General features: G+C 46.4%; 1 protein-coding gene across 2 annotated transcripts in view; it reads right to left on the bottom strand.

Moving 5' to 3' along the window:
- SNX29 (sorting nexin 29) overlaps window positions 1-27,782 on the bottom strand; it is a 530,502-nt gene that overhangs the window by 377,867 nt on the left and 124,853 nt on the right. For both annotated transcript variants that reach the window (XM_055339302.1, XM_055339303.1), the window contains exons 12-13: window positions 25,542-25,605; window positions 23,296-23,424 (exon numbers count right to left, since the gene is read on the bottom strand). In XM_055339302.1, coding sequence (XP_055195277.1) covers window positions 23,296-23,424; window positions 25,542-25,605 — 193 coding nt within the window. The remainder of the gene's footprint in view (window positions 1-23,295; window positions 23,425-25,541; window positions 25,606-27,782) is intronic.

The following is a 27,782-nucleotide window of genomic DNA, read 5'->3' as shown; positions in this document are numbered from 1 at the left end:
ATTGAGCCAGGAACAGAGTCTGCATTAGCCTTCCATCCGTTCCCTCCAACACCATGTCGAAAGGCAGAGACCAGTCACCAGACCAGGCAAGCATCAGCTTCAGCTTTAAGAAATCCACATCCTCCTGAAACCCTGCCCCAGACAATACCCACTCTCAGGGAAGAAATTTCTCCATAATCCCCTTGCTACCAGCCCCTGCCACCCAGCATCCATGCCGCCTCTCAATGGATGACTGCTCTAATCACAGTAATTCTTCAGTCCAGCCTCATCCAGGGGCCCTCCAAGGCTATAGGACAATGGCCAAATGACAGCACAATGGACCTGGGCTCTGCCTGGTCGCTAAGCACACCACACCTTGTCTACCTGCCAACCCTTCCATCATCCTGCCAGGTACACTTGGAGGGCTCCTCCACACAGAGGCCAGTCCCTGACCTCTCCAGCAGAGTGAGCAGATTTACCAGCAGGCCCCAGGGGACATTTCCATCTATCAGCACCAACAGGTACATTGCACAACACACACGTCTGTCTCCCAGGGTCCCCAAGGTCAAGGACCATCTTCCTTCACCATCGGTCCCACTGTCCAGAACAATGACATACCCAGAGCAGGCCACTTGGTGAACACTTGCTACTCAGGTTCCAGTGTTCATGGAGACTTCAGTCTACTTGACGGTTTTCAAACTATGGGCCATGGGCCAAACCCATCATGCTGCTTATTATGCTGTTGCTCTGTTATAGCTGTATTAAGATGTCCTTTACCTACTGCAAGTTTCTAGTCTGTTTTTAGTAAGTTTTCCAAGAACATAGACATGCTTGTTCATTTCATCTTTGTGGCTGCTTTCCTGCTAGGACAGCAGACTCTAGCGGTTGCAGCAGAGACCATCTAGGCTGCTAAACCAAAAATACTTTCTGGTCCTTTATAGGAAAAGTTTGCTTATCCCACATCTACCTGGGAAAGCCGGGGATACTCAGGACAATACCAACCAGCCAACCAAGTAAAAGAGGATTTAAGGGCTCCAAGTGCCAAAAAATATATAACCATAGCTCTTGAATAGAATGGGTAAGAGGTAGACAGAGGAAGCTCCCCCTGAGGTGGCAACATGTGCACCGAGCCTGGGGATCTGCCACAATCCAGGAAAAAGCATATTCCAGGAGAGGAACCATCAAGCACAAAGCCATGAAGCAAGATCAAGCCCGGCATTTCAGTCACAGCCCAGAAGAAAACAGCACCGTCAGAAGGGGGAGAAATGTGGTTTAATGAAAGAACTCTTTACCAGCAAGGGATGATGACTGATGAGGACCTGGCACTACTGGGAAGCCCCCATGCCACACCCCTATGGGACCAACAATCAAAGGGAGGCAATTGTAACTGGAACTGAGACTGACATGGTCAGGCAACTAAGGACCTGTGGTCTCTAGGACAGGAATACAGCCACCACCAAGCTGAGGCCTGGTAAGGGGGGAGCCAGAGAAATAAATGCCCCCAACTTTGCCTTCCTTATGCCCCCACCTCCCATCCACCAAGCACCCCAACCCCCCCACTGGAAGGGGAGGGGCAGAGGAGCCCAGGTGCCCTTCCTGAAGTGCAGAACGAGGTAGAAAAGAATGGACATTAAATCTAGAGGGGAAGACAATATCTATATGGCAACCTCTATACATCTGAAGGTAAAAATGTAGCTCCACAGGCCACCAGTGGAGAGAATTTGATCCACGTGGGATGATTAGAGGTACCAGGTAGATGTACTCTTAGAGAGAAAGAAAGGTTATGGGAATGGAAGATGAAGTTCTTACTGCTGCTCTATCAAAAAAGCAATCAGGATGTACCTCAATCAGCTGTAACGTGTCAACATTCCTGAGAAGAACCAGGAAAGGAAAATTTGGGTATCTCAAAATCACACACACATTAACTGCTCCCTCTGCATGGTCAGAAATAAAAGCATTCAGGAGCACCTGGGTGGCTCAGGGTGTTAATCGTCTGTCTTCTGCTCAGGTCCTGATCTCAGGGGGTCCGGAGATCGAGCCCCACATCATGTTCCCTGCTCAGGCCAGGAGCTGCTCCCCCCTCTGCCTCTGCTCCCCACTCATGCTTGCTCCACTAATAAATATTTTTTTAAAAAAACCATCCAAGTTTTTTTTTATTTATGATAGTCACACACACACACACACACACACACACACACACAGAGAGAGAGAGAGAGAGAGAGAGAGAGAGAGAGAGAAAGGCAGAGACATAGGCAGAGGGAGAAGCAGGCTCCATGCACCGGGAGCCTGAGTGGGATTCGATCTCAGGTCTCCAGGATCGAGCCCTGGGCCAAAGGCAGGCGCTAAACTGCTGTGCCACCCAGGGATCCCAGCATCCAAGTTTCTACTATCTGTGACCCCAAAGAGAAAGCCTACCATCTTCCTTTCCCCAGTGATGTTGTAGAAAGAACTAAGGAATAGCACAGCACTTTTATCACTAAGTTATTATTTTAAGTGCTCAATAAATAGTAGCTGTTAGTAAAATTTGACTGTTTTGCTTAAAACCCCCATGTACTTTTCCCAGTTTTTCATTAAGATATAAATCACAATTCGTTCTTTGAAAGCATTTAGTGCCAAAGTTCATAAATATGCCCAAGTATAATGAGCCATCAGCACTCATTCCAGAACATTTTCATCCTCTCAAAAAGAAACCCCATATCCATGAGCAATCATTCCCAACTGCTCCCCCCACCCACCGCCCCCACCCACCAGCCATCTACTGTCTGTCTCCACAAATTTGCCTGTTCTGGATACAACCTGTGCATGGAATCATAATAGCTCAAAGTTCCTGTTACATACTTTGTTTGCAACATTTTTCTGACTAGGACTTCAAAGTTGGTGGGCTGGGCTGGTCAGCAGGACACCTAAGCTGTGTAACTGCTGTGTAACTCAGGAGGCAGAAGCAGAGGCTGAAATGGGTTGTGAATCCAAACCAGGTGAAGGTCAAGCATTCTCCTACCAAGCAAGTTTCTTCATGTTAAGACTTGACACTCACTCCTGGGATGGCCACCTACAACATGAACACGGTGAAGAAGGGACATGAGGCGATCTTTAGGGGGTGGCAGGATGGTCAACTCAAACAATGCCTCAGCATCACGAGCAGGCCTGCCCATCAGGACAAGTTCGGTGCTCCTCCTGGTTCTTACCAGGCTCGTAATCCCCACGTGGCCTTAGAACCATTTGTTAGGATGTTTGGCTACCCTACCTTTTCTGGAAAGGGCCTTCCTTAGGGTTCAAATAGGCAGGAAAGGTCAAGAACAGATCTTTCCTGAAGAACCAACTCTGATTAGAAGTGGAAGCCTAGACATGGGATTGAGAAGATTCTGTGTCTGTGTCAAAGAGTGCAGGGACTGAAGACTCACGTCTGCCACGAGTGAGGGATGCCAGAGCAGCAACAAGCTACTTGTTCCTTCATCCCTCCTAAGACGTGCATCCAGGGCAATGAGGCCAGTACCTTTGAGGTGTGAGCACCCTGGTCAGTAGGGTCTCTTATCCTCCTACTGGTGAAGTTACTTACCTTCTTGAATTAACATTCCATTGTGGTTCTAAGGAGATGCAGTTTCCAGTTGGGGATACAAGTTTAGTCAGAAACATCTGAAGCCAAAGCCTAGCACATGAAGTGGCTGGGGTTCTCGAAATCCTCTTATATCTGCTCCATGCTGGGCCCTCGGATCACTAGGAATTAAATAGCTCTCACCTCTGTTCAGAAAAGTGGTCAAACCCACAGTGAGCTGAGCCACTGTCTCTGGACAGGTGGGGAATGCCATCAGCTCCCTGTAATACTCTACAGGCTCTGCCAGGACCTGGGAATTAGGCACAATTGGGGATTAACTTGGCATGGAGTCATCAACGCACTTATAGAGATGCCAACCACACTTGGAAGCCAAAGCAGCCCTGTTGGACCGATGTCCTTGGCAGAGGTCATCTGGCCACTTTGTTTGTTCTAACTGCTAAGATAACGAACAAGAGGTGCTCTCTACTGACACCCCCAAGAGTCTCCCTGCCAGGAGGGCCACTCATAACAAGGAGCACGTGTGGCCAATCCCATCCTCTACCCATTCAACTGAACTCTACAAAAGAAGATTTTTGGTTTGAGTTGGGGGTCAATGTCAAAGACAACTTCCTGGGCATTCACTGGCGGAGTTCACAATTTCATGGCCAAAAGCCATGCATGGAGGATGAGGCTAAGGGCTCAGGTTCATTTCATCCTCACACCCCCACGTTACAGATGAAGGAACAGGCTCAAAGGTACCCCAGGTCACACAGCACAAAGTAAAGGACCTGGACTCCACCAGGTCAGTCAGACTTGAGCTTACATGACGTCATGCCTATGGGCACAGGTCCCCTCCTTGCATCACTGTCACCAGCACAGCAGGGAAGGCCACAGGGCTTGTGACCCCTTAACTCTCTCTCTCCATGCTGGTGTGGCCTCTCCAGCAGGGCAACCCAAGTTCTGGGTCTTCTCCCCCCAGGGCTCTTAGCACCCAATCAGTCCAGTCGACCCTTTTCTTTTCCACCAAAGCATAGCACCAATCTCAAGGCAAAGGCCACTGGAGGGGTCTGGTGTCCCACACCAGATCTTCCACTGTACCTGTTAGGGACGTTCCTGGGCTCACCTCATTCTTGGGCTCTCAGAAAGATGAACATTCAGGAGCTCTTAGCTGTTCCTCCCAAAGGCTTAGCTAAATTGTGTGTTCTGCTGAATTCACCAACTTAACACAATATTTTTCCATCAACATGATGTACAGAATATTTCCAAGCAATCACAGGCACATAATTACACTGTCACCAGCCTTCCCACCAAATCTACTTCCTCTGGGATAGTTTTCTCTTCTGATCGGCACAGGTGTAATAGGCACCAGAGTGGCCTTGCAGTGGGAAGGGGTTGTCAGGTGGCACCAGCAGGATGGGGACATCCAGCAGAGTGTGTCACAGGTGCATGGACAGGGGTGGGGGGGGAGTGCAGGGAGAAAGAGACCAAGTTTTATTCAAGATACACTTACTCCTCAAATACTCCAGATTCCTAACATCTATTGTGTTAGGTGCAGGGTTCAGGCCTGAACAGCCAGACAACACAAACACCATGTCCCCCCTCTCTCATGGAAGTCCAAGTCCAGTAGGAGACAGACTATCATCAGAGAGGCCCCCAAATATGTAATTATAAACCAGAGTCAGGGCTATGAAGAAAACCCTGCTAGAATCTACAAAAGGATACCCTGACCCATCTCAAGGATCTCCGAGGACGGGAGGGCATAGCTCCCCCCATCAAAGCCCTCAGGCCTAGAGGATCAGATTCCACTTCTAAAAGTAAACGTTTTCTCTCCTTCTGAAGGACTATAGTAAGCCTGCTGCCAAATGCCCCTCCTACCCTAAAATATAGATCATTCCAGCGTTCTCTAAATTTTAAAGAAGAGCAAAAGAGAGAGCCAAGCTCCCAATAACTTAGATGTCAAAATCTGCAAAAACTAAAAAAGGACTCCACGTCTAATTGTTCTTAATGCTTTAATAGAACATTCCCTGATAAAACAGCTCCCAGCAGTTTAACCTTCAAAGCGAGAGGAAACTGTCTCCATAACTCAGACTGGAAGAAGGTAAAAGAACAGAACTGGAACATATCAGACAAATTGCCTCCTGTTTTTCTTCAATTTAAAGCTCCACAATTTGTCTTCCTGTCACAATGTCTTGCTACATAAAACTTTCTGAGAAAGCTGCATTCTCAAGTTCCCCGTGAAGATTCGGGGAAAAACGGTAGAGGGAGATAGGCAACAGAGGCTCTTGGCCTGCGTCGTACATACCAGGAGACTGGCCGAGAGACTTAGACGGGCAACAAGATGAAGGTTCAGGACCAGAGGCTATTATGGAACTGAGACAATGTGGGAGGCAGCCCGTTTTAAACCACCGTTAGTGTGGACCACGAGCAGCCAGGGCCGGGACAAAAACACAGCACTCAAGAGACCCACTGCGACCATGACACAGGTGTAACGCCACCCTGATGGCCGTGAAGAGGGAAATCAAGGGGACTCGACAACACAGTCAGGAGGCAGACAGAGGTTCAAACCCCAGCCCCACCCACTGCATAGATGTGGGACCTTGGGCAACCTGCCTCCCCCAGAACATCCCCCTTTAAACTGGGAGCTGAAGGACCCAACTCACTGGCCGCTGTGAGGAATAACTGAGCTGGTAGGAAACCAAACAATCCATGGTGCAGAGAGAACACTTCTAAAATGGTTAAAAGTTATTCAGCCACGTTCCACCCCTAATTAACAGGCAGCACGTGTTCAGGGACCTATGGGGTACACACCACGCTCATTCACCTCCCAGGCAGACACAGTCCTCAGTAATGCTGCTGCAAACAGACCTCGGCCTGTGTGCAAGCGACTAAAGAGCCCAAAGAAGGCCTTGCTGCCTGCTGCTTTGGAGACGCCGGTTCACCCTATTTGATGCATGAGTAACTTGAGGCTCAGGGAAGGGATGCACTCAGGGTTGCACAGCACAGACAAGACAGGATTTCCAGATAGCTCTACTCAGAACCCTAGGTCCCAACCCATCAGGCTACAGTCTCCTCTCCAGATACTATGAGGCAAAACCTTGAGATGACCGCCTGCAGGGGTCCTGACCTGCCACCTATAAACCAGTTTCCTGCACTGTATGTGGGGGCTGAGGACTCAAATATGCATTTGGGACCTCCTCTTAACAGGAAAGAGTTACAGAAACCAAAGAGTCTACATAGGTTATCTACAAAGTATTATTATGTAAACAGTAACCATCACAAGGCATAGCTGCTTCTGAGAGCCTTAACCACCTGTGCCAGTATTATGATTACAAAAGGAGGGAGGTGTCCTGGGTGGCTCAGTGGTTCAGCATCTGCCTTTGGCTAAGGTCATGATCTCGGGGTCCTGGGATGACTCCTGCATCGGGCTCCTGCCAGGGGCCTGCTTTTCCCTCTGCCTGTGTCTCTGCCTCTCTGGAAAATAGATAAAGCCTTTAAAAGAGGGGGAAAGGCTTCTTCCTACAAGAGGGGTGTGCTCCAGGCACCCCGGCCACACAGTGCAGACAGGCTGTACTGTATAACCATCCACTCACATAACAAGAACTAGAAGGGATTAATAGAATAGGTCTGGAGGAGAGGGTGGGGGGAGCATGCTGAGACAAGGCTGCCCTCTCTTCAGAGATCAGGAAGGGGAGCAGCTGTGCCAAGGAAGGGGAGCAGCCGTGCCAAGTCCCAAGGGTATGATGCCCCAGGCAGAAGAAACAAAGATCCCCACAGGGAAGCAAGGAGGCAAGGTCAGATCGTGCAGGGCCTGCAGGCCATGGTCAAGAGTGAAGATCCCCTCCCAATGCAGAGCATCTTAATCATGAGGAGGACATGAGCAGATTTCTACTTCTAAAAGTAAAATCCAAACAGATTCAACTGAAGCCACTGTAAGAACTTGAAACAAAGATCTGTGATGATAGATGATACCAAGAGATCACTGCTAATTGTATTAAAGGGGATAACAGCATTGCATACTGTTAGGTTTTTCACGAGTCCTTACCTGTAAGAGATTCATATAAAACCAATTTCACAGGTGATCTAATACCTAGCATTTGAAGCATTCCAGTGAAACACCAAGCAGTTAGTGTGAAGGGACAGCAAAACAAGAGTAACAAAATGTTAGGAACTGCTAAGGCTGGGTGGTGGGTTAGATTATTTCTATATATTTGGAAAATACCATAATAAGACAATTAAATAAGAAACGTGGGCAAACAGATTATTAAGTTTCACTCTGTAGCCAGGTGGCAGAGAAGGACAGAGCCATCTTGGTCTCGTTAGGTCCTTGGAAAGCCAAGGTCACAACCTAATTAGCAACCAACCTGGGCAGAAAACCCAGGTCACACCCCCCTGGTGCCGACCATCCCCATGCGTCTGTCTGCTAGAAGACCACATCTCTTGCCCAGTTGAGCAATTTTCAAGTCAGATAAAGGAGTCAAAAGATTAGCCTCAATCTGTACAGATGAACCCAAATCACATGCTGTGACCACCCCAGTGACCCAGGGAAACCTCCTCCCTAGTGGACTGGGGGCCTACTCATGTTCTGACCACAGCAATTACAAAGGGATACAGGTTCATACACCCAACATGGAGATGTGATCACTGGGCAGTAGCAAGCTCGTTAGCTGAGGTTTCAGGCTATCATCGCCACAGGGCTTCATGGTTTCCATGCTGCTTCACTTGCCAAAAGCCCTGCCACTAGGAAGGATGCTCAGGCCTGAAGAAAACCTCGCAGTGAAAACACTGGTGCCAGCAAGGACCCGGGTGGGGTATGGTCTTCTGCTCTAGGAGCTATTCAAGTACCTCCACTTACAGCCTGTTTATCCTCCCCTCACCCCCAGGGAACCAAGGCTGCTGGGCAGACAGAGCCTAATCCAAGTGTGGAGCAACCAGCATCACACCCCTCAGTGTTGATCCCACCATGGTCTCACGGCACCATCTTCTCTCTGGAATCACCACCCTACTTAGATGCAGCAGCCACCACCTCTTACCTGAATGGCTCTGGCTTACACTCAGTCCTCCGGTCTACAGGGCCTGGGAGAGGGAATGGTCCACAGAACAGACCTGATTAAGTACTCTCCTGCCTAAGGGGCAGTGCTAGCTCTCCACCATTTACAGAACCAGGGCCAAACTCATTGGAGCCTTTGGAATTATCCCCAGGCCTTTCTTCCGGACCCTTCCTCAGTCATGCCCCAAATACACCCTGGACTCCAGGGCTCTGGACTGCAGCCATGTCGAGCTATCTTCCTCAACATACCATCCAAATGGTCCTCTCTCGCCCTTGCACAGACTCTTCTCTCTGCCTACCATACCCTTCTGTGAGCTTCTGGAACTCAGAAACCATGTTTTTGTCATCTTTTGATCCCTGGGCATCTGGAAACCATAACTGATTAAGATGGTGATCAAGACATGGGAAGATATTAAAACACCCTCCAGCCATCAACTTGCTATTCCACACACTGCCACGTTTCTTTACCTGCATTACGTCCTTCAATCCTTACCATCACCAATGAAAAAGCTTTATTACCCCCTTTTATGGATTATTTTTAATTAAGGTTCACAGAAGTAAAGTTAAAGTGTGATGCCCAACATCACACAGCTAGCGTAGCAAGCAAATGCTTAGGACAGGGATTTGAACCAAGATCTTCCTGACTCAAAAGCCATTCTGGGGCACCTGAGTGGCTCAGTCAGATGAAATCTAACTCCTGGTGTCAGCTCAGCTCATGATCTCAGGGTCCTGAGATCAAACCCCACATTAGGCTCCCAGCTCAGCAGGGGATCTGCTTCCCCTCTCTCCCCCTCTGCCCCTCCCCACCACCTGCATGCACAGCACTCTCTCAATCTCTAAATCTTTAAGAAGAAAAAAAAGGGGGGGGGCACATGAGTGCTCAGTCCATTAAGCATCTGCCTTTTTGTCAAATAAATAAAAATCTTAAAAAAAAAAAAGCCACTCTGCTCATCACCGTGGGGGCAAGTGAATCTACCAATGACCACAAAATAGAACCTCATCTTTCTCATAACAAAAGTGACTTTTCCCTCTGAGAGTGGACTATGCTCAAGGCATTGAACACAGACCACTTTGTGCCTTTCAAAATACCAAAATACCAATTCTTCCCTTCTGCTGTCCTGTTTGGGATGATGAGATACCCAACTAAAAAAAAAAAAAAAAAAAAAAAAAAAAAAAAAAAAAAAATCTCAGCATTCCTAACAGAGTAAATTCAGGCCACATAAGTGAAAAACTGTTTTGAGAGAGTGGGGGTAATCTCCTTAAAAGAGGTCAGCACAGGGGCACCTGGGTGGCTTGGTCAGTTAAGTATCTGACTCTCGATTTCAGCTCAGGTAATGATCTCAGGGTCATGGTACAGAGCCCCACATCAAACTCTGCACACAGCAGAGTCTACTTGGGACTCCGTCTCTCCCTCTGCCCCTCCCCACCCCATGCTCTCTATATAAAATCTTTTAAAACTTTTTTTTTAATTTTTTTTATTTATTTATGATAGTCATACAGAGAGAGAGAGAGGCAGAGACACAGGCAGAGGGAGAAGCAGGCTCCATGCACCGGGAGCCTGACGTGGGATTCGATCCCGGGTCTCCAGGATCGCGCCCTGGGCCAAAGGCAGGCGCCAAACCGCTGCGCCACCCAGGGATCCCAAATGTTTTAAAACTTAAAAAAAAGTCAGCACAAACTTTTTTCCTCCTCCTCTGCTTCATCCTTCCTGCTGCTTAGAATGCAGATGTGATAGGTGGGTAGCTTTCTTAGACCACAAAAAGACGTTAGAAAGATAAGCTCAATGCAGCAGAGCAACAACGTAGAAGTGACTGACCAATACACATTTGTTCCTTCAAGACCCCTCCAGGCTTTAATACATGCCAGGCATTGCACAGGTCCCTGAAACAGACCTGAGAGCAATGCAGCCCTGTAAGGTTTGTGATCTAAGAAAAAAAAAGTCAGCAACAGCTAACATAGTAACATGCTAGAAGCAGCCAAATGTCATGGGGGGGGCAGTGAGGGAGGAGAAAAAGAGCAAATAAGGGAGACAGAGAACACAGGGAAGAGAGATGGCACTAGGAAACCGCACAGACAGGGGAGTCAATGAAGAGAAAAACAAGACCTAAAGATGCCATTAACTTGACTCCTGGTGAACACCCCCTGGGCAACAGCCCCAGAGAGTGGGGAAGAGATGCGGAGGCCTGGTGTGGATTCAGATCCACGGAACAGAAACAAGGCACAACTGGACTCAAAAGCAAACCTCTTTCCCCCCAGGTGAACATTTTCAAATGGCCTCTTTGGGTGGCGTGGTTCACAAGGGGTTTTACTACAGCTCAGTAGGTGGCGTTCCAGGATCCCCACCCCACACAGCTCCACTCTCAGGAAGGCTGCATTTGAAGAAAGGGTTCTTGGGCTTAAAAGGTTTTCATGACACTGGTTAGGCCATAGGAACCATGTGATGGCAAGTAAGCATCTCAGGCATCTGTGCGGTGTGTTTGGCACCCAGTATAAACTCTGAACTTTCATTTGTTCAACGAGCAAATAAACTTTGCAAACTTCCCAAATCCCTCAGTTTGACAGTTGTCTCTCCTGAAACTGCATTTCTGCTGCTGCCAAGAATATCTCCCCTCCACTGAGCTTCCTGTTGCTCCCCCTCCCCGGCTCCAGAATAACAAGAAGTTGCTTGGTGGTGATGTCACTGCCACTGTCACCGCCTGCAGGGCATTCACATGCTGGCTATATTTAAGACCCAGGCTTCATGTTCGGTGACATGGAAATTGCCACCTTGCGAACCATACCGGAAAGGCAAGGTTCGAAAATTTTTCTACGAATAATCAGCTTACAAAATCTGCCTCTCCTAGGGTCAAGGGGAAAAGCCAAGATGTTAAACTGAGCAACGGGTTCCAGCTTCTGGGATCAGCCAGGTCCAAATGGTTCATCTCAACCACTTCTCTCAAGTAGCACAAATGCTCACTCCAGATAGCGTGCTCTCTCTTCCAAATGTTCTTTCCCCAGCTCTCCAGTCTTTAGTTTGTCCTCAAAACTGTTATTTACTCCTCCAGACTGCTCTACCCACTTCTCATTAGGAAGGAAGGAAAAAAAAAAAAAAAACAGCAAATGGAGCATCAATGAATGGTACACACCATAACCCTCCCCCTACCAGGGATAATTATCATAACCTTTTAATCAGAGTTGTATCGTATTTATTGGTTTGGGTAATTTTTTTTATCTCCTGCTCCTGTGCTCTGATGGGGAAAGTGATGAGCTGCAACAATATTTCAGATACAACCTTCTCCCTGTTCCCTCAGCAGCTGCAGATTTTTCGCATCTTGATGAACCACCCAAATCCATGTTTGGTGCACATTTTGCATGGAACATCTGGCAGTGACTACTAATGGCTCTAACGCTTAACCATTCAACGTGGGCACGTGCTTCAAAACGCAGATGTTCGTGCAAATATACCTTGCTGCTTACTCCCCCTAAAAATTTTAGTCCATCAACAAAACCTGAGTCTTTGATTGGATTCTGGAAACATTAGAGAAAACAAACAAGCACACGGCTTTCTCCCTTGTACGTGACTGCTGTAACAGATGCCATGATGCTCCTGATCTTCTCTTCCTGTTCATGGTATTCATACAAAAAAATATCTAGGAAACTCACATGGATCACATAATTCTAGAAGGGGCAGGAAGGAACTTATATGGCTCTCCACTTCTCATGGTGTCTGAGAAGGTACTTCCATAATTTGAGGTTCAAATGTTATCACATTTGGCTTTTCCATTTTTCTGTCTGAGGGAGAGAGGATCCCCAGGTCTCTACTCCCTAAATCATCCAGGAAATCATCCATGTTAAGGACACCTTCACTTTCCACACTCGCAAAAGCAGGAGTCAAGGGGTGATGAAGGGTGAAGAAACCTGCTCCAATGCTGTTGGGTGGGTCCTTCTGCCTCACCCTGGAGCCAAAGCAACCCCTAAGTTGGGCCGTTAAAAGATTCATATCCTTTGCCCTGCGATCCTGCTCTTGCCAGGATGTACAGAGGAAAGAAGTTCACAGAGGGGAAAATGAGTGACAGACGCAAGGATAACATCTCAGCCTGCATCCACCATGTCAGAAAACTAGCCCAAAACCAAACCCATGTGGAAACCACGAAGTCACCCGTGAGGTCCTTCTCTGCCTTCAGAACGGACAGAGGGAGGCCCTCCACATACCACCATGGGGCTATCGGGTGACACCTCTTTCTTGGAAAGAATTTTGGCAATATGGATCAAGAGCTTTTACAGATCTAGAATTTTTTTAAGTCCTTAATCTAAAGAGCTTTACCAAAAAATGTTCATGGAAATCCTGCCCCCAAAGGGGGGTGGGGAGTGGAGAGAAAAGGTTAAGGAAAGGATGTGAGAAACAAGGACACAGCCCAACACAAAATCCCACATGACCTTTGAAAAGGATATCCACAGAAGGGAATAACGAGAGGAAATGTTCATGGTGGGATGCTAATTGCTTTTCAAAGCAGATAAACTTACAGATTCAGAGTGATCTGAATTATGTAAAATGAATGTATGCATAAAATGAACTGGAATAAAATACCTCATAAATAATAAATATAACACATCAATGGTAATTGTGTCCAGGGGATTTTTCTTCTTTAAACTGCTCTTATTCTCAGACTTAAGGATTGCAATTTGTACATTTTATATTCCCGGGGGGAGGCTCTCTAAACATAATTTGAAAACTACGTAGAAACACAAGCAAACATCATTAAAAAATTGCATGCACACACTGATGGTGGTAGATGTAAAAACTGTACTTAAATTGACTAAGGGGAGATAATCATACTAGGGTTGGGAGATTTGGGATGCTCTGTTCCATTGCATGTTACTTTTACAACATAAAGGTCTTTTAAAAAAAAAAAAAAAGCACAGAAAGACGAGCTTTCTCCAAAACTCTCCAGCTGACTGCCCTGGAATTCCACATGCACACATCTGAACATGAGAGCATCCAATTCAATGTCAGGTGAGCAAATCAACCTGCAAGATGGGCACACGCTAATACCTCATATGCAGACCATTCAAGACCCATCAAAAGTAAGTCTGCATGGTTTTCCTTGTTAGCTTAAAAGTATCATCAAAAGGGGTGCCTGTGTGGTGCAATCAGGTGTCAGACTCTTGATTTTGGCTCAGATGGGGATCTCAGGGTCATGAGACCAAGCTCTATTTTGGGTTCCATGCTCAATGTGGAGTCTGCTTAAGACATGTTCTCTTCCTCTGCCCCTCCCCCACCCCATCTCTCTAAAATAAAATCAGTCTTTGAAAAAAATATATTGGGGTGCCTGGATGTGTACCATCAGTTAATAAGCACCTGACTCCTGATTTCAGTTCAGATCTGATCTCAGGGTCATGGGATGGAGTCCCATATCAGACTCCATGCTCAGCACTGAGTCTGCTTGAGTTTCTCCCTCTCCTTCTTCCCCCTGTGCTATCTCAAGTAAATAAATAAATCTTTAAAAAAATAAATAAAGCAAAAATGACAAATGCTAATGGTGCTAGTTCTCATAGTGGATCATAGTATTCGTTTTTTCAAACTAGCAAACAAAACTAATTCCCAACTTGACTAAGGAAAAAAAAATAAGTGCCTTCAACTTTCTATAATAAGCTCAGGGGGTCTCAGAGAACTTCACCTTTTCAGATCCTTGCTACTCAGTGTGGGTCAGGAAGCCGACGCATCAGCATCACCAGAACTAGCAAGAAACACCTGCTACTGGCTCTGCCCAGCCCTGCTGAAACAGAGTTTGAGGTCCCCATGACCACCAGGTGCACTTGACTTGGTGGAAACATTCAAGTTTGAGGAGTGCTGCTCTAAACCACCGAACCTCAGCCTTGGCTGCACACTCGAATTACTGGAGCAGTTGGGGTTTCGCTTCCAGGGATTCTGATTTAATTGGTCTAGAGGGGAAGCCTGCACAGTTGGTGTGCGATTGGGTTTTTTTGGTGGTGGGGGGGGGGGTGTTGGACACAGTTTCAAAAGCTCCCCTGGTAAATGTAATATATATCCAAGTCTAAGTGAGGCATTTAGCTCTTCAACCCAAAGAATTCTTTATTAGAAAGTTAGTTACATCTGAGCAATAGCAGGCTAGATTAACTCCAGAAAATGACTCTTTGCAAGCTTGGATGGAAGAATAATTTACTTCCACGAAACCAGTAACAAGCACGGCTGGCTTTTACTAAGTACTTACTCAGGGCACTCACTGTGCTTAGCACTTTTCATGCATTATCTCTTCGACAGCATCTATAAGGGAGAGATGATTATCCCAGTTTTCTAGATGAAAGGCATTAGGGGTACAATTACCACCAGAATCTCTCATCTCAAAGTGGCAGAAGCACTTGGATGGCCCTCAGAGTGACCTTCTCCTTCACCTCACCCTAGTCCTGACCTTGAGAAGCAGAGCTCAAATCCAAGGCTTACCCCATATATCATTACATAATACTTTCTTCCAAGAAGGCCCAACTAGAGCATAAGGAATGGCCAGCCAAAAGGTTAAAATCTTTGTTTATATATAGCCCACCCCTCTCGATTTTCATACCTATGGGTCAGGGTCAGCTCTGTCTTAACTCTGTCTCTGATTGACTAAGCTTAACACAGAGTAGATGTTTGATGAGTGACTCAACAAATGAGCCCATGAGTACTAACCATCCTTCACTGACTGTGGGTAGCATTCAACTTCAGGAACTGGGCTTCCTCTAAGCCATCCTGTCTCCCGCCCTGACACATACGTTTTCTACTCCTCCTTGTCCCACACCATGCACTCCCCTCTCCGTGGCTGCTCTGGTATAAGTCATAAAGGACCTGTCAGCTGTTGACAAGGACGCACTGAAGAATGACAAAGAACACAATTCATTTAGCTAATGAGACTCAGTCCAAGAGCCAGTGAAAACCTTGGGGAAAGCAAGTGTCGTGTCCAAGGGGAAGTGAGGGGCCAGGAGTACCAGAGTAGGCTGGGACACACAGTGGGAGCTCTCAACAGAGAAATCTTTGTGGTCAGGGTTTAGTCCTTAGCCAAACCCTCTCAGAGACCAAAGCAACTGAAAATGGGCCAGAAGGCTCCTGAATACCCAATTCTGATGGCCTAGTTCTCCAATCTTGTTGAAAATGAGAATAGTGGGGAAGAGCAAAGGCAAGGACTCTCACTGGGAAACATCATTGCCTCCTAGAGGTGTGAACATAGGCATTTCGAAAGCTCCCCAGGGGACTCATGTTTGGCAAAGTCTAAGCAATGCAAAAGTATGGAGATGCTTTTGGCCATCACCGGGATGACAGGGTGCTGCTAGCATTTATCCAGTCAGACCAAGGCAGGCCTGGATCCCCCATCATACTTTCAATCGTCCTAGGACCCTTCGTGTAGGTGCCAAGTTTGTTTCTAGTCTGACTACAATCTAGTTCATTTAAAATACACACAACATACTGGTTTTTACCCTAGAATTCACCCACGCTCTGCTTTCATTTTCTGTTCTTATAATCAAGGCCTTTAAGATCTTCTTACTGCCTTTAATCCAAACTCATGCATTATAAGTAGGTGCAAGCACTTAACCGCATCATGTTTTCCAGCAAAGCCATACCTGGCCAATATATATTGAAATCTACTTTTTATTATAAATTACTTTCCTTTTTTTTCTCCTTCATAGCAGTTAGGGTGTTACACTCATTATTTTATTTATTTTTTCATTATTTTAATAATTAGTTCTATAGGTAAGTTATAGCAGCTACACATTTCATTTCAGTATAGTACAGGGGACCTTATCCAAATTCCACCCCCAAATATTTTTATTATCCTAAAAAAGGAATACAGACTCCTCTAGAGCCTGAGAACTACACATCCACATGATTCAGTGCTTATCAATGAGGTCCAATTATTATTGGACATTAAGACCCAAACAAGGCAAGACAGAAACGAGGACATACAGCCCATGTTTGACCTTCTCACCTCTGACCATTGGACTCAGGATGAAAACCATCATCAATGCCTTTAGATGGAAACTTAAGAGATTTACTGTCCTTTTTCACTAGAAGCCTACTCCTCCTTTTTCTCTAATTTAAAAATAAAAGGCAGACACTGAGATTTAAAGCTTTCGTGGAAAGTCAGTAAAGGTCTCCAGGGGTCCAGATGGAATGATGGGAGTGGGGCACCTAGCACCTTACCCAACCTTCCCTTACTGATTGTGCAGTACAGTTCTGTCTCATATGCAGGACAAAAAGAACACTGGGAGGAACTGAAGGTCAAGTGAAGGCCAGTGACCAAAGGCTCTAAGATGCTCGCTGCAAGAGAAAGCTAGGACAACGGAGAGACCTACGTGCTCTTGTCTGGCCTCAGCATCAGGCACCCACAGCCAATGTACCAGCTAAGAAGAAATCAGGGGACAGCCACTGAACATTTATGATAAGCCTGGAGATCTCCTGAAGGCTCCTATAATCTTCCCCACAAACCTAAGAGAAGTATAACAGACATGATTTATCTGCCTGCCTTGGAGACCTGGTGAGATAGCCAATCATGGCCTTCTGCTCACTCCCAGCCACAATATGCCCAGTGAAGAGTCTAAGAGACTATATATGGACATCATCAGGAGAAAGTCTCTTCTCTTTGGATCTTACACAAGGCTCGGTGCCATCAGAGGTCACTTTGCTGCTAGGTGCAGAGGCCCTACCCAAGAAGGACACAAAGAGCCAAGAGCAGAGGAGAGGGAGCACTGACCTCACTGGAGAGCCCAGGTCCAGGAACACCTGAATAGAGTGACCAGTCCCACCAACACCAAATTGCCCTGTTGACCACAGCTAATTTGGATTGGGTTTCTACAGCCAAACGCTTATTAACATTAGTTCAGATTATTATGCACCAGTGCACAACCAGGGAAAGGAAGATGTAAGAAATTGCTAGGTGACCCAGCCAGGACCAGAATCACTGTGCTGCTTCCTTAGCCAAGGGTTAGACACAGTCCTTGCAAGCCAGCACTCAGGACACACCACACAACATCCTTTTTGTCCTCTCACAGGAAGTATGGGGAAGACCCCATGCTACCCACTGTCTTTTAAATTTTCAACAGAGGAGAAACCGGAGGCTCAGAAGGATGAAAGAAATGGCACCATCATACAACCAACATATTCTTGTTTGCACACTAAAGTGCCTCAACAGGAGATAAAATTGTGACCAAGAGTATTAGTAAGGCCAGTCCCAACAGGCGACAGGAAGCAAAGCCCTTTAGCTGGGCTCTGTGGAAGCACACACTGGGTGCTCTTCAGGACAGGCTCTTCACTCTCTTCATGAATCACGACCAGCCACACGTCTATTTGTGAACCTAGCAGGTTGATGGTTGAGGGAGCAATGTTACCTAGGCACAAAGGAAACAACTTGCTCCAACCCCCTATTATCCAAACAAAGAAGTCTGGTTAGTTAGGACTCAGGATTGTAACAGAGAACACCAGTCACAAACTGATTCAAATAACTGAAGGAAGTAATTAGTTCATACAACTGGTAAGTCTAGATAAATAACAGCTTCAGGAAAGACTAGATCCAAGAGCTTAAGGTGTATCATTAGAACCTGCCTGTTTCTCTCTCCCTCCATCTCTCCATGGTGTTACCATTTGGGGTCAGGATCTTCCCACATAGCAGCAAAGACTGATGCCAACAATGCCTGTCTTACATCCTATCCTCTCAAGAATGCCATAACTGGCTCTTAACAAATCAACTTGGCCACATGACCTTCTGTGATCCAATCACAGTGACCAAGAAATAGAACAAGCTGACTATCCAGACCTGGATTACCTGCCCTACTCTGGAGACCAGTTAGGCAGTGGTAGGGTCAGTCCCACCAAATCACACAGAACAGGAAGAAAGAACCACTCACCAAGAAAGACTGGGATAGTGTCTGCCCCAGGGAGAAAGAATCCTGGTGGTGGTGGTGGGCAGGCTCCAAACTGACCCCCAATGATCCCTGCCTCTTGGTAAGCACATCCATGTGTAGATCCCTCCTACACTAAATCAGGGTTGATCTGTGGGACAACAGGAAACGGGGAAAGTAATAGGTTTTCATTCCCAAGATTAGGTTGTAAAAGAATGACACCATGTCTTGCATGTTGAGTGTGTTCTCTTGGTCTTAAGTTACTCACACTCCAGGAAACCTGCTACTGTGCTGTGAGCCACCCTACTGGTAGAGGCCCACATGGCAGGGAATGGAGACCTCTTACAAGAGCCTTAGGAGTAAGCTTGTAAGTAGACCCTCCACAGGGGCACATGGTGACTCAAGTCAGTTAAGCATCAGACTCTTGATTTCAGCTGGGGTTGTGGGACTGTACCCCACATCACGCTACACACTCAGCAGGGAGTCTGCTTGGGATTCTCTCATTCTTCCTCTGCTCCTCTTGTGCACACACGTGTGCTCTATCAAATACATTAAAAAAAAGGGGGGGGGATCTTCCAGGCATAATCAAGCCTTCAAATGACTACACCCTCATGGTCAACTCTGAGAACCACCCAGCTGAGCCATTCCCTGATTTCTAAGCCCCAGAATTGTGGAGGATCATGAACATGTATTTTCAACTACCAGACTTTGAAATAAATTTATTACAAAGCAAAAGCTAAGTAATAAAATCAACAAAAAACAGAAAACATCCCAGCAATAATCCAATTACCCTGCTCACTTGCTTCTCTCAAAGGTAGTTCGCATGTAAAGGCCTTCTTTCTGTGAACACCTGACTCCTAGCTTCAGTTTTCTTAATTCAGTAGGAAATAATCCTTTAGGGAGGGAGACTCACAGGCCTAGAATTGCTATGGACACTAATGCCTCCACCCTGGGACTGAGCAGCCAGTTAGGGCCATGAAAGCACTGAGCTGGTTACACAATTTTATTCTTGGCTGAGCCAGGACAGCACCAAAGGAAGCCATCAATTTTGAGCAAAAAAGAAGGTGATAAAAAGCTGATTTTTTCCTACGGTGTTTCAGTTTTACAACATTCAGAGCCAGTATAGCACACACGTACAAACACACACAGCATATTCCCATACTCACTGCAAAAATAATTTCACTTTTTAGGGTCTGAAATAGCCTAGCATTTAATTCTTTCTGCACCATTGCCAAATTAAAATTCAGGTTTTGATTAGATAAGGTTTCTTAGTAATATAATTATTGTACTCAAGAAAAAAAGATAATGATAATTAACATTTATTGAGCACTTATGAAGCACATTGACTGAGCCAACACACAGTCTCTCACTTTATCCTGCAACAACTGTGAGGTCCAGGATTTTCTTAACCTCCTCTTACAGTTAAGGAAACAAGGGAAGTCACTTGCTCAAGCTCATACAATAATGCAGCAGCAAAGCCATGATTCAACTCCCACAGGCCAACACTGGAATCCGTGCCACCAACTACTAGACTAAACCACCTCCACTGTGACACCTGCCACCTGAACACAAGAGGACATGAGAACAGAACAGCCCCAGTGCAGGCACGTAGTCAACCGCACCCCAGGCTCACAAGCAACAACTGACCACACACCTCTACCATCCGGCAACACTGATAGCTCTCCTTCTGGGGCAAGGAGCAGTAAGAGAGTTCCAACAACTAACAGAGGAACTCTCTGGAACAGGTCAGCAGTTGGGCTGTATCAAAACACACATCCAGGCGATCCCTGGGTGGCTCAGCAGTTTAGTGCCTGCCTTCAGCCCAGGATGTGATCCTGGAGCCTCAGGATCGAGTCCTGAATCGGGCTCCCTGCATGGAGCCTGCTTCTCCCTCTGCCTGTGTCTCTGCCTGCCTCTCTCTCTCTCTCTCTCTCTCTCTCTCTGTCTCATGAAAAAATAAATAAAATCTTTAAAAAAAAAAAAAAAACTCACACATCCAGCTGTTCCATTTGCGTCCTTCTTGTCTCCCGCTTAACTGTGTGCAATTTCATAGGTGTTCTTTCTGCAAACTTTCAGGCACCTTCAACTCTTAGCTACCCACTGTTCAAATGGGGTTAAACCGCCCGGGTTGCCCAGCGGTTTAGCACTGCCTTCAGCCCAGGGTGTGATCCTGGAGACCCGGGATCGAGTATGGAGGCTGCTTCTCCCTCTGCCTGTGACTCTGCCCCCACCCCTCTGTGTGTTTGTGTGTGTGTGTGTGTGTGTGTGTGTGTGTGTGTCATGAATAAATAAAATCTTTAAAATAAAGACTGCTTAGGAAATTAGGTTCATCTATTCCATTCATGATCTACAATTCCCCCAGAATTATCCTATATTAAACACACTAACTATAAAATACACTCAACTGCTCATGTCCAGAGCCGCAAGCCCTTTTGAATTTTGTTCTTTCTGGTGCAGATCATCATCCTATTTCCTCAACAAGGAAATGAACACTTGCTGATGTTCAAACACCCAGAGATGCATAATCTGCCAGCAACAGAGTGGGGACTCAAAGCTAAGCAGACCCCTAATACAACCCCCAGATGACCATGAAAAGCAGAACCAGAGTGTTTACAGACTTCAGCCTTTATCATAAACACAATTATATGACAGAACCCTGGCATGGCCAAGGCAAAATGGTGGTCCAGTGGAGAAAATGCCAAGTACTGTGCCTGTCATTGTCCTTCAACTGTCTGATGCATTGAGACGCATCATGAGGTCTTGAGAAGTCATTTTCAAGTATGAAGAAAGCAGAATTCTAATTAAAAATAGATCATTGTGCCAACTTTTGAGAACATATATGTAACAATTCCATTAGTGCCACACACATCACGGGGCAGAACCAGGGCAGTAATGCTGCTATGAATGACAGGACTCTGGACTCCCTGCACATCCACAGGACATCATCTCCTGGCCTTTCCCCAAGATTTATTCTTTCCAGAGGGTGAGCAGAGGCACAAGCAGGAGGAGGGGCAGAAGGAGTGAGCATCTCAAGCAGGCTGTCTGCTGAGCGCAGAGACCAACACAGGCTGAGATCAAGAGTTGGCTGCGTAACTGACTGAGCTACCCAGGAGCCCCATCCTGGCCTCATTTTAAAGTAGCCTAGGGGAGGCTGGGTGGATCAGTGGTTGAGCATCTGCCTTTGGCTCAGGGCATGATCCAGTCCCACATCAGGCCCCCTACAGGTAGCCTGCTTCTCCCTCTGCCTAGGCCTCTGCCTCTCTCTGTCTCTCACAAATGAATAAATAAATAAAACCTTTAAAAATAAGTAAATATGGGACACCTGGGTGGCTCAGGGATTGAGCGTCTGCTTTCAGCTCAGGGAGTGATCCTGGAGTTCCAGGATGGAGTCCCACATCGGGCTCCCTACCTGAAGCCTGCTTCTTGCTCTGCCTGTGTCTCTGCCTCTCTCTGGGTGTCTCTCATGAATTAGTAAGTATAATCTTAAATAAATAAATAAATAAATAAATAAATAAATAAATAAATAAATAAATAAATAAATAAATAAATAAAGCAGCTTTAAAGAACCACTGATAAACTGTTTATCCTACCTAACAGGAAAGAACTCAAATGTCCAACAAATGGGAATTATTTTAATGTGGTACATTAGCTCAATGCAATGCCATATCTGGGCATATAAAAGCCACTAACATAAAATGTAAGTGCTTCAGAGAAGCAGACTAAGAAATGACAGTTATAGATTTTAAGTGCAGTACATAAAAATGTTTGCATGTGAACAAATTCAGGAAAATCCACATTTTTATGGGACTTGAGATTGTGAGCTTTCCTTAATAAGATATAAACTAAATCACAGGAAAGGAAATAAAATGGCTTTTCACTAAGAACACACTCAACTGTACTCTTCATTAGGAAGTTGCAGATGCAAACCGTTATGCCAATGCCACTTTTCACCTTACCAGGTTACATTACCAGGGACCCAGAAATGGGGCCTGACCTCTGTAGGCACAGCTGAGTAGAAGCAGGCCTTCCCACCTGCTCCTGCTGGGACAGTTAGCTCAGCCTCAGAGGTTGGGGATGGGGGGCAGAGGAGGTGTTGACCTCTATCTACCTTAGAAAACTACTGCACTTTGACCCAGCAATTCTACCTCAAGGAATTTTTCTAACAAATATAGAACAGAGTGACAAACACAAAGGTTATGAATGTGGCATCATTACAAACAGTATTAGGAAATGATCACAAGCCACTTCCAATGCCTGGCTGTCAGCATCCTGGTCAGATCAACTCTAGAGTAGATGAGAGATCAGAAACTATTGGAAAGGCAGTGGCCCCAGTACAGCAGTACAGAAGCATCTGTATGATATCCAGTGAGTGGGAGTGGAATAAAGGACCATGTTTCACAGAGGTCAAAGGAAGGGAGGAGAGGTAAGTGAAAAGACAAAACAAAGGACATGCGTGGAACATCTCTGGACTGACCACTGCCCACTCGAGGGGGACTCACTCATCATTTAATGCTGTGTACTTTTTATAGTTTGAACCATATGCATGTATATCATTCAGTAATTAGTTAAAATTTCAAATGTATAGTTCTCCTTTGGTCTTTTTTGTTGATTAAAGTGCCAAGGAAGGGACACCTGGGTGGCTCAGCAGTTGAGCATCTGCCTTCAGCTCAGGTCATAATCCCAGAGTTCCAGAATTGAGTCCCACATGGGGCTCCCTGCATGGAGCCTGCTTCTCCCTCTGCCTGTGTCTCTCTCAGGAATAAATAAATCTTAAAAAAAAAAAAAATAGTGCCAGGGAAGGGTGTGCTTGAGGTTTGCACAAAGCTCCGCTGCCACACCCACTTGTCAGGCCCTCTGCCCCCCCCCCTACCTTGCCAGCGCCTGGATCTTCAGGACGTGCCTCTCTTCCTGCTCAGCCACCTTCTTTTTCAAGGTGTCCACCTCCTGCCGCAGGGCCGCAGAGTGCTCCATCTCACCGTCAAGCAGGTTCCGCAAAGACCTGGGCAGAGGGGCCATCTGTTCAGACATGGCCAGTGGAGACGGCCGCACCAAAACACACCCCTTCATTTTCCACAAAGGGTCTATATGAACCTGTGTTCCAGTCTCATCTGAAGTGATTTACAGAGATACCTAAGTCTGCTCATGTGCCTCTGAGGAAGAACCAGGATATGGCCCAGGTTCTGTGGCGCACCCCCCACACACACACACACACACCATAGCTGTGGCCAGCAAAATTAAAGGCAAAGAGTGGAGAGACCCCCAGGCAAGCTCCTTTCAAGGCATGCCACCCAGAGAGGCCACACATGAAATGAAGACCATTTTGTCACAGCTGAATCAGAGAAGAGATTTAACCAGGGAAGAGATGCCAGGACAGGCCCCAAGTGTCCCGTGAGCTGAAAGAGTAGAATATGGACAGAGGCCTCCTCTCACTTCCCCTTCTACCCACAAAGCACACTGGCATCCTGTCCACCATCTCCAGGTGACACGGGCAGACCTAGTGTTTTATAGCGTTACCTGGGCTCACACTGCAGGGATCCTGCTCTGTACTATGCTTGAGAGTTAATACTCCAAATAACATTCACTTCTCGGTCATCCTTGCCTTGTAAAGCAGACAAGACAGAAGCTGTTCCAGAAAGAGCCATGATTAGCCACCGAGAAGTGAGCCAAACAAGGTTCTGACTGTACTTCACTGGACCTCGAATGGATCTTTCCAGAGAGCGCTTACTGACTTTGGGGCCCCTACATCCCAAACCTAGTGTACAGCTGACATCAGGATATAAGCAGAAGTGGGACTGGGAGTTTTGCATGCACACACACACACACACACACACACACACACCCCATTCCATCACTCAATTCTGAAGTCCGCAGTTCCTTTAGGGCTTTGAAAATATTCCCTTCTTGGGGCCTGCAACCCCCTGACACAAACATGGTGTGACTGTTTTTCCCCCACTGGAAGGAGAAATTGACTATAACTATTGTTCTTCACAAGGTAAGACAAAACCTACAGTTTCTTCCAAGAGAACAGCTCCAGCTAGAGCAAAGAAAAAGAATCCTGTAGTATCTACAAGCCCTTCATTTAAAGTTTCTTAGTTGGACAATTGTGCTGTCTCGAGATTCCTTTTTTTAAAAATTATCTTTTGTTTTAGAAATCATGCTTTTTCTTTTATGTGTTTTCATAGAGGAGGAGGAAGAAGCTTGTCGAGCAGGGCCCACAGTAAGGTTTATGAAGGACAATCATGATTACCTGTCACCGTGGACACTTAATTCCTGCTTGCTGCTCAGAGTAGGAGAACAAGGAAGCAACAGGAATGCACACACGCAGGCCCAAGGGCGCATGTCCCCTGACCCCCAGGGAGACAAACAATGGCTCGGGAAGCCTAACCTACAACTGCAGGCAAATCCCTCCACCAACTGCCCTGAGGCCAAGACAAGGTCACAGTTGAGAAGCTCATAGTCAAGGCCACCAGATGGGAGCAGCAGAGCTCACATGGGGCAAGCAGCTACCATTGTTTTCAACAGGGAACCCAAAACAATTAAAGTCTTTACCTTCTCACTATCTGCAATTGGGCTTGTTTGCTCTGAACAAGCCAAAAAGAAGTCAAATACCATCTTGCCCTAGGTATCCCTGATTTGAGAAAACTAAGTATCTGAGTGCTCAGGACATGGGAAGACGGGCCTTCAAATAAAAGGTTACTCAAAAGCCTGCTTTGTGTTGGGGGGCGAGGGGCAGAGGAAGACAGCTAACAGGTATGGGATGCTTTTGAGGTGAACACATTCTAGAAGTGGACCTTGGAGACAGCTGTACATGCGCGCAAACACTGAACTGTACCCTTTAAATAGGCCGATTACATAATATGTGAATTGTATCTCAGAGTCTCCTTTAAAAAAAAAAAGTTCAGGAACATTGCTTTACCAAATCCTTAGTTTGTTCTAAGGTAGAGCCATGATTGGAAGGCTTTCATCCCCTCCCAATGCTAAAGTGGTACATCCTACACAAAAGGAGATCATTGGTCACAATCTTGTCAAAGCAAGATTTCCTTCATCTGTGATATTCTTCGTCCCGGAGGTTTAATGTCAAAGAGACTATTCCTCAAGCCTGAAAAATCAGGATACCTGTTCTCCTCTTCCAGCTCGTCTTTCCTGTTCATCATGGCCACGATGGCTTGTCGAAGTTCACCTAAGGGAAGAAAGCATAGTCGAGATTACTCAGCAGACCCCGCCCATTTCACCATTCCTTCATCGAGCTGGATTATGTGCTATTTAGGGCAAGCTATCTAGACAAGTTCCATTTTCCTTTCAAAATTAATTCCTGTTGAGACTGAAAGACCCAATGAGCACAGCTGATCACTTATTAGCCACACAAAACGGGAGGGGAGGGCACAGTGAGGTGTGTGGAGGGCTCTCTTCAGGGAGCATACTCTGCACTGCTACGGAAAAAGACAGTCTTGCAGCTTCTACACACTTTTCTGAACCCCTACTACTGGACCATATCTGCTTTGAACAACGATCTATTCCCAGGTACAGCTGTTTATCAACAGAAGAGAGAGCTGATCAAGTGCCATTTGGCTCCACATGGACATAGAAACACTTAGTAAACCTTAGAAACACTTAGTAAAACCTAAGAGCTCCAGTTTTCCTACATGGACTTCTCTCAGTACAGGGGACACTAGAAAGGGGTGGGGCCCCCCCAATACACAGTCTTGACCTACAGGTGCTACTCCTGTGGGGATCTTCAACTTAGGAAAGCATTCACTGATAGGAAACCATGTTTTTAAATAAGCATGCAACTTTCCTACCTCCAAACTTAACTGTTGTCACAATCCATCCACGTATTAAAGACGCTGTTTACCATTATCACTCAGATCTCAAGATGTAGAACTTCTGGATTTCTCCGAGAGACCCAGTTTTATTTTTTCCCTCCCTAACAAATCCTGTGAAATTCTGTTTCCCTCTTGGGATTGGCTGCTGGAAAGCTCACAGCCAAAATTACACATCCAGTGAGTGCACAGAGCCATGTGGCAACCACGATAGGCCGTTTTATGGGTGTGCTAATGAGCTCAAACAGATTAAATACTGACAGCACTAAAATTTGAATCCAAATCTCCCCCATCCTAAACTCCGCGCTGGACCCCAGGAGACAGTAACTGCTACCAGTCACATGTGCAGATGGAAGAACTTGGATTTTACAGAGGCCTCACAGGGACATTAGTCCATAACCGGATCAAAACCAAGTTCTCAGACTCCAGGGGGACACTGCCATGAAGACACCAGCACTGGAAGAAGATGGGAGGGCCAGGGAGGAGACCCAGGTCACACGTGTGCGAGGTCCAGAAACAAGGCGTGTCCAGAAATAAGGCCACAGCCAGGACCAGAGGGGCACAGCTCCTGCCACACGTTGTAAGATCCAAGTCACATATGATCCTTCCAACCTTTCAACATTTGAAAAATTAGAAAAATAAATAAACAGAAAAACCAGTTACCTTAAAAGGGTAAGAGTAAGGGTGGTGGCAAGATCAAGAAGGAGGGAAGTAAGGTTAGGAAGAGTTTGAGGCCTAATGAAACCAAAGGGGCTGAGCTGCCCCACAGCCCCCGGGAGACAGGAACCAGCTCACGAAGCAGATAAAGCTGCAGAGTGTGTGCTCCTTAAACACCCACTGAGCACCTACAAGGTACCTTCCCAAGAAGGGAGCCCAGCTCCCAACTCACTTAAGGAAGGTCTTTAAAGGAGGACAATACCCATTCCCATATGCCTATCATGAAACAGGGTCTACAGGACTTTGCCTTCCAAACTTGACCAGGTAACTGGGTCCTGGCTCTCAGGCTCATACCAGTCTCTCATTCTCCCTCAGGTATGAGAAGCAAAATCAGCACCCACCTTCCCAAATCCCTGGGGTGCCAGAATGTTCCGAGGACAGAGGGGATGGGATGGCGCTATGGTAAAGCACTGCCTCTTACACACTGCAGCAGGGAGCATTATCACCTTAGAAGAACATCAATGTATGCAGTTTAAACTGAAAAATGGGGTGGGGCAGTGGGGAGCCACACACAAACCACCCAGTAATCTGTTCTATGACACCATGGCCATGAAAGGGGAAAAATAAAGACCAAGGACAGGCTAAGATCTATTTGGCTTTTCTCTTCAAGAAACCCAGCACCAGAGGCCAGCGACCTGAAATCACTCCTGTACTCCAAGGACTGCTTAAATCCAGAGTTTTCCTACCAAGCCACCTCCCCACTGGGGTTCTCTATCAGTCCAAACTTCACATAAGGATGGAAGAAGAGGATATGCATTTGCAAGAGTTGCTCCATGAGGCTGGAAGAGGTGAATTTTTTTTTTCTTCAATAGACTTATTT

This window comes from Nyctereutes procyonoides, unplaced genomic scaffold, assembly GCF_905146905.1.
Source record: "Nyctereutes procyonoides isolate TBG_1078 unplaced genomic scaffold, NYPRO_anot_genome, whole genome shotgun sequence".
NCBI classification, from domain to species: Eukaryota; Metazoa; Chordata; class Mammalia; order Carnivora; family Canidae; genus Nyctereutes; species Nyctereutes procyonoides.
The sequence above is the reverse complement of the archived record's forward strand: the minus strand, read 5'-3'. Positions and strand labels throughout refer to the sequence as shown.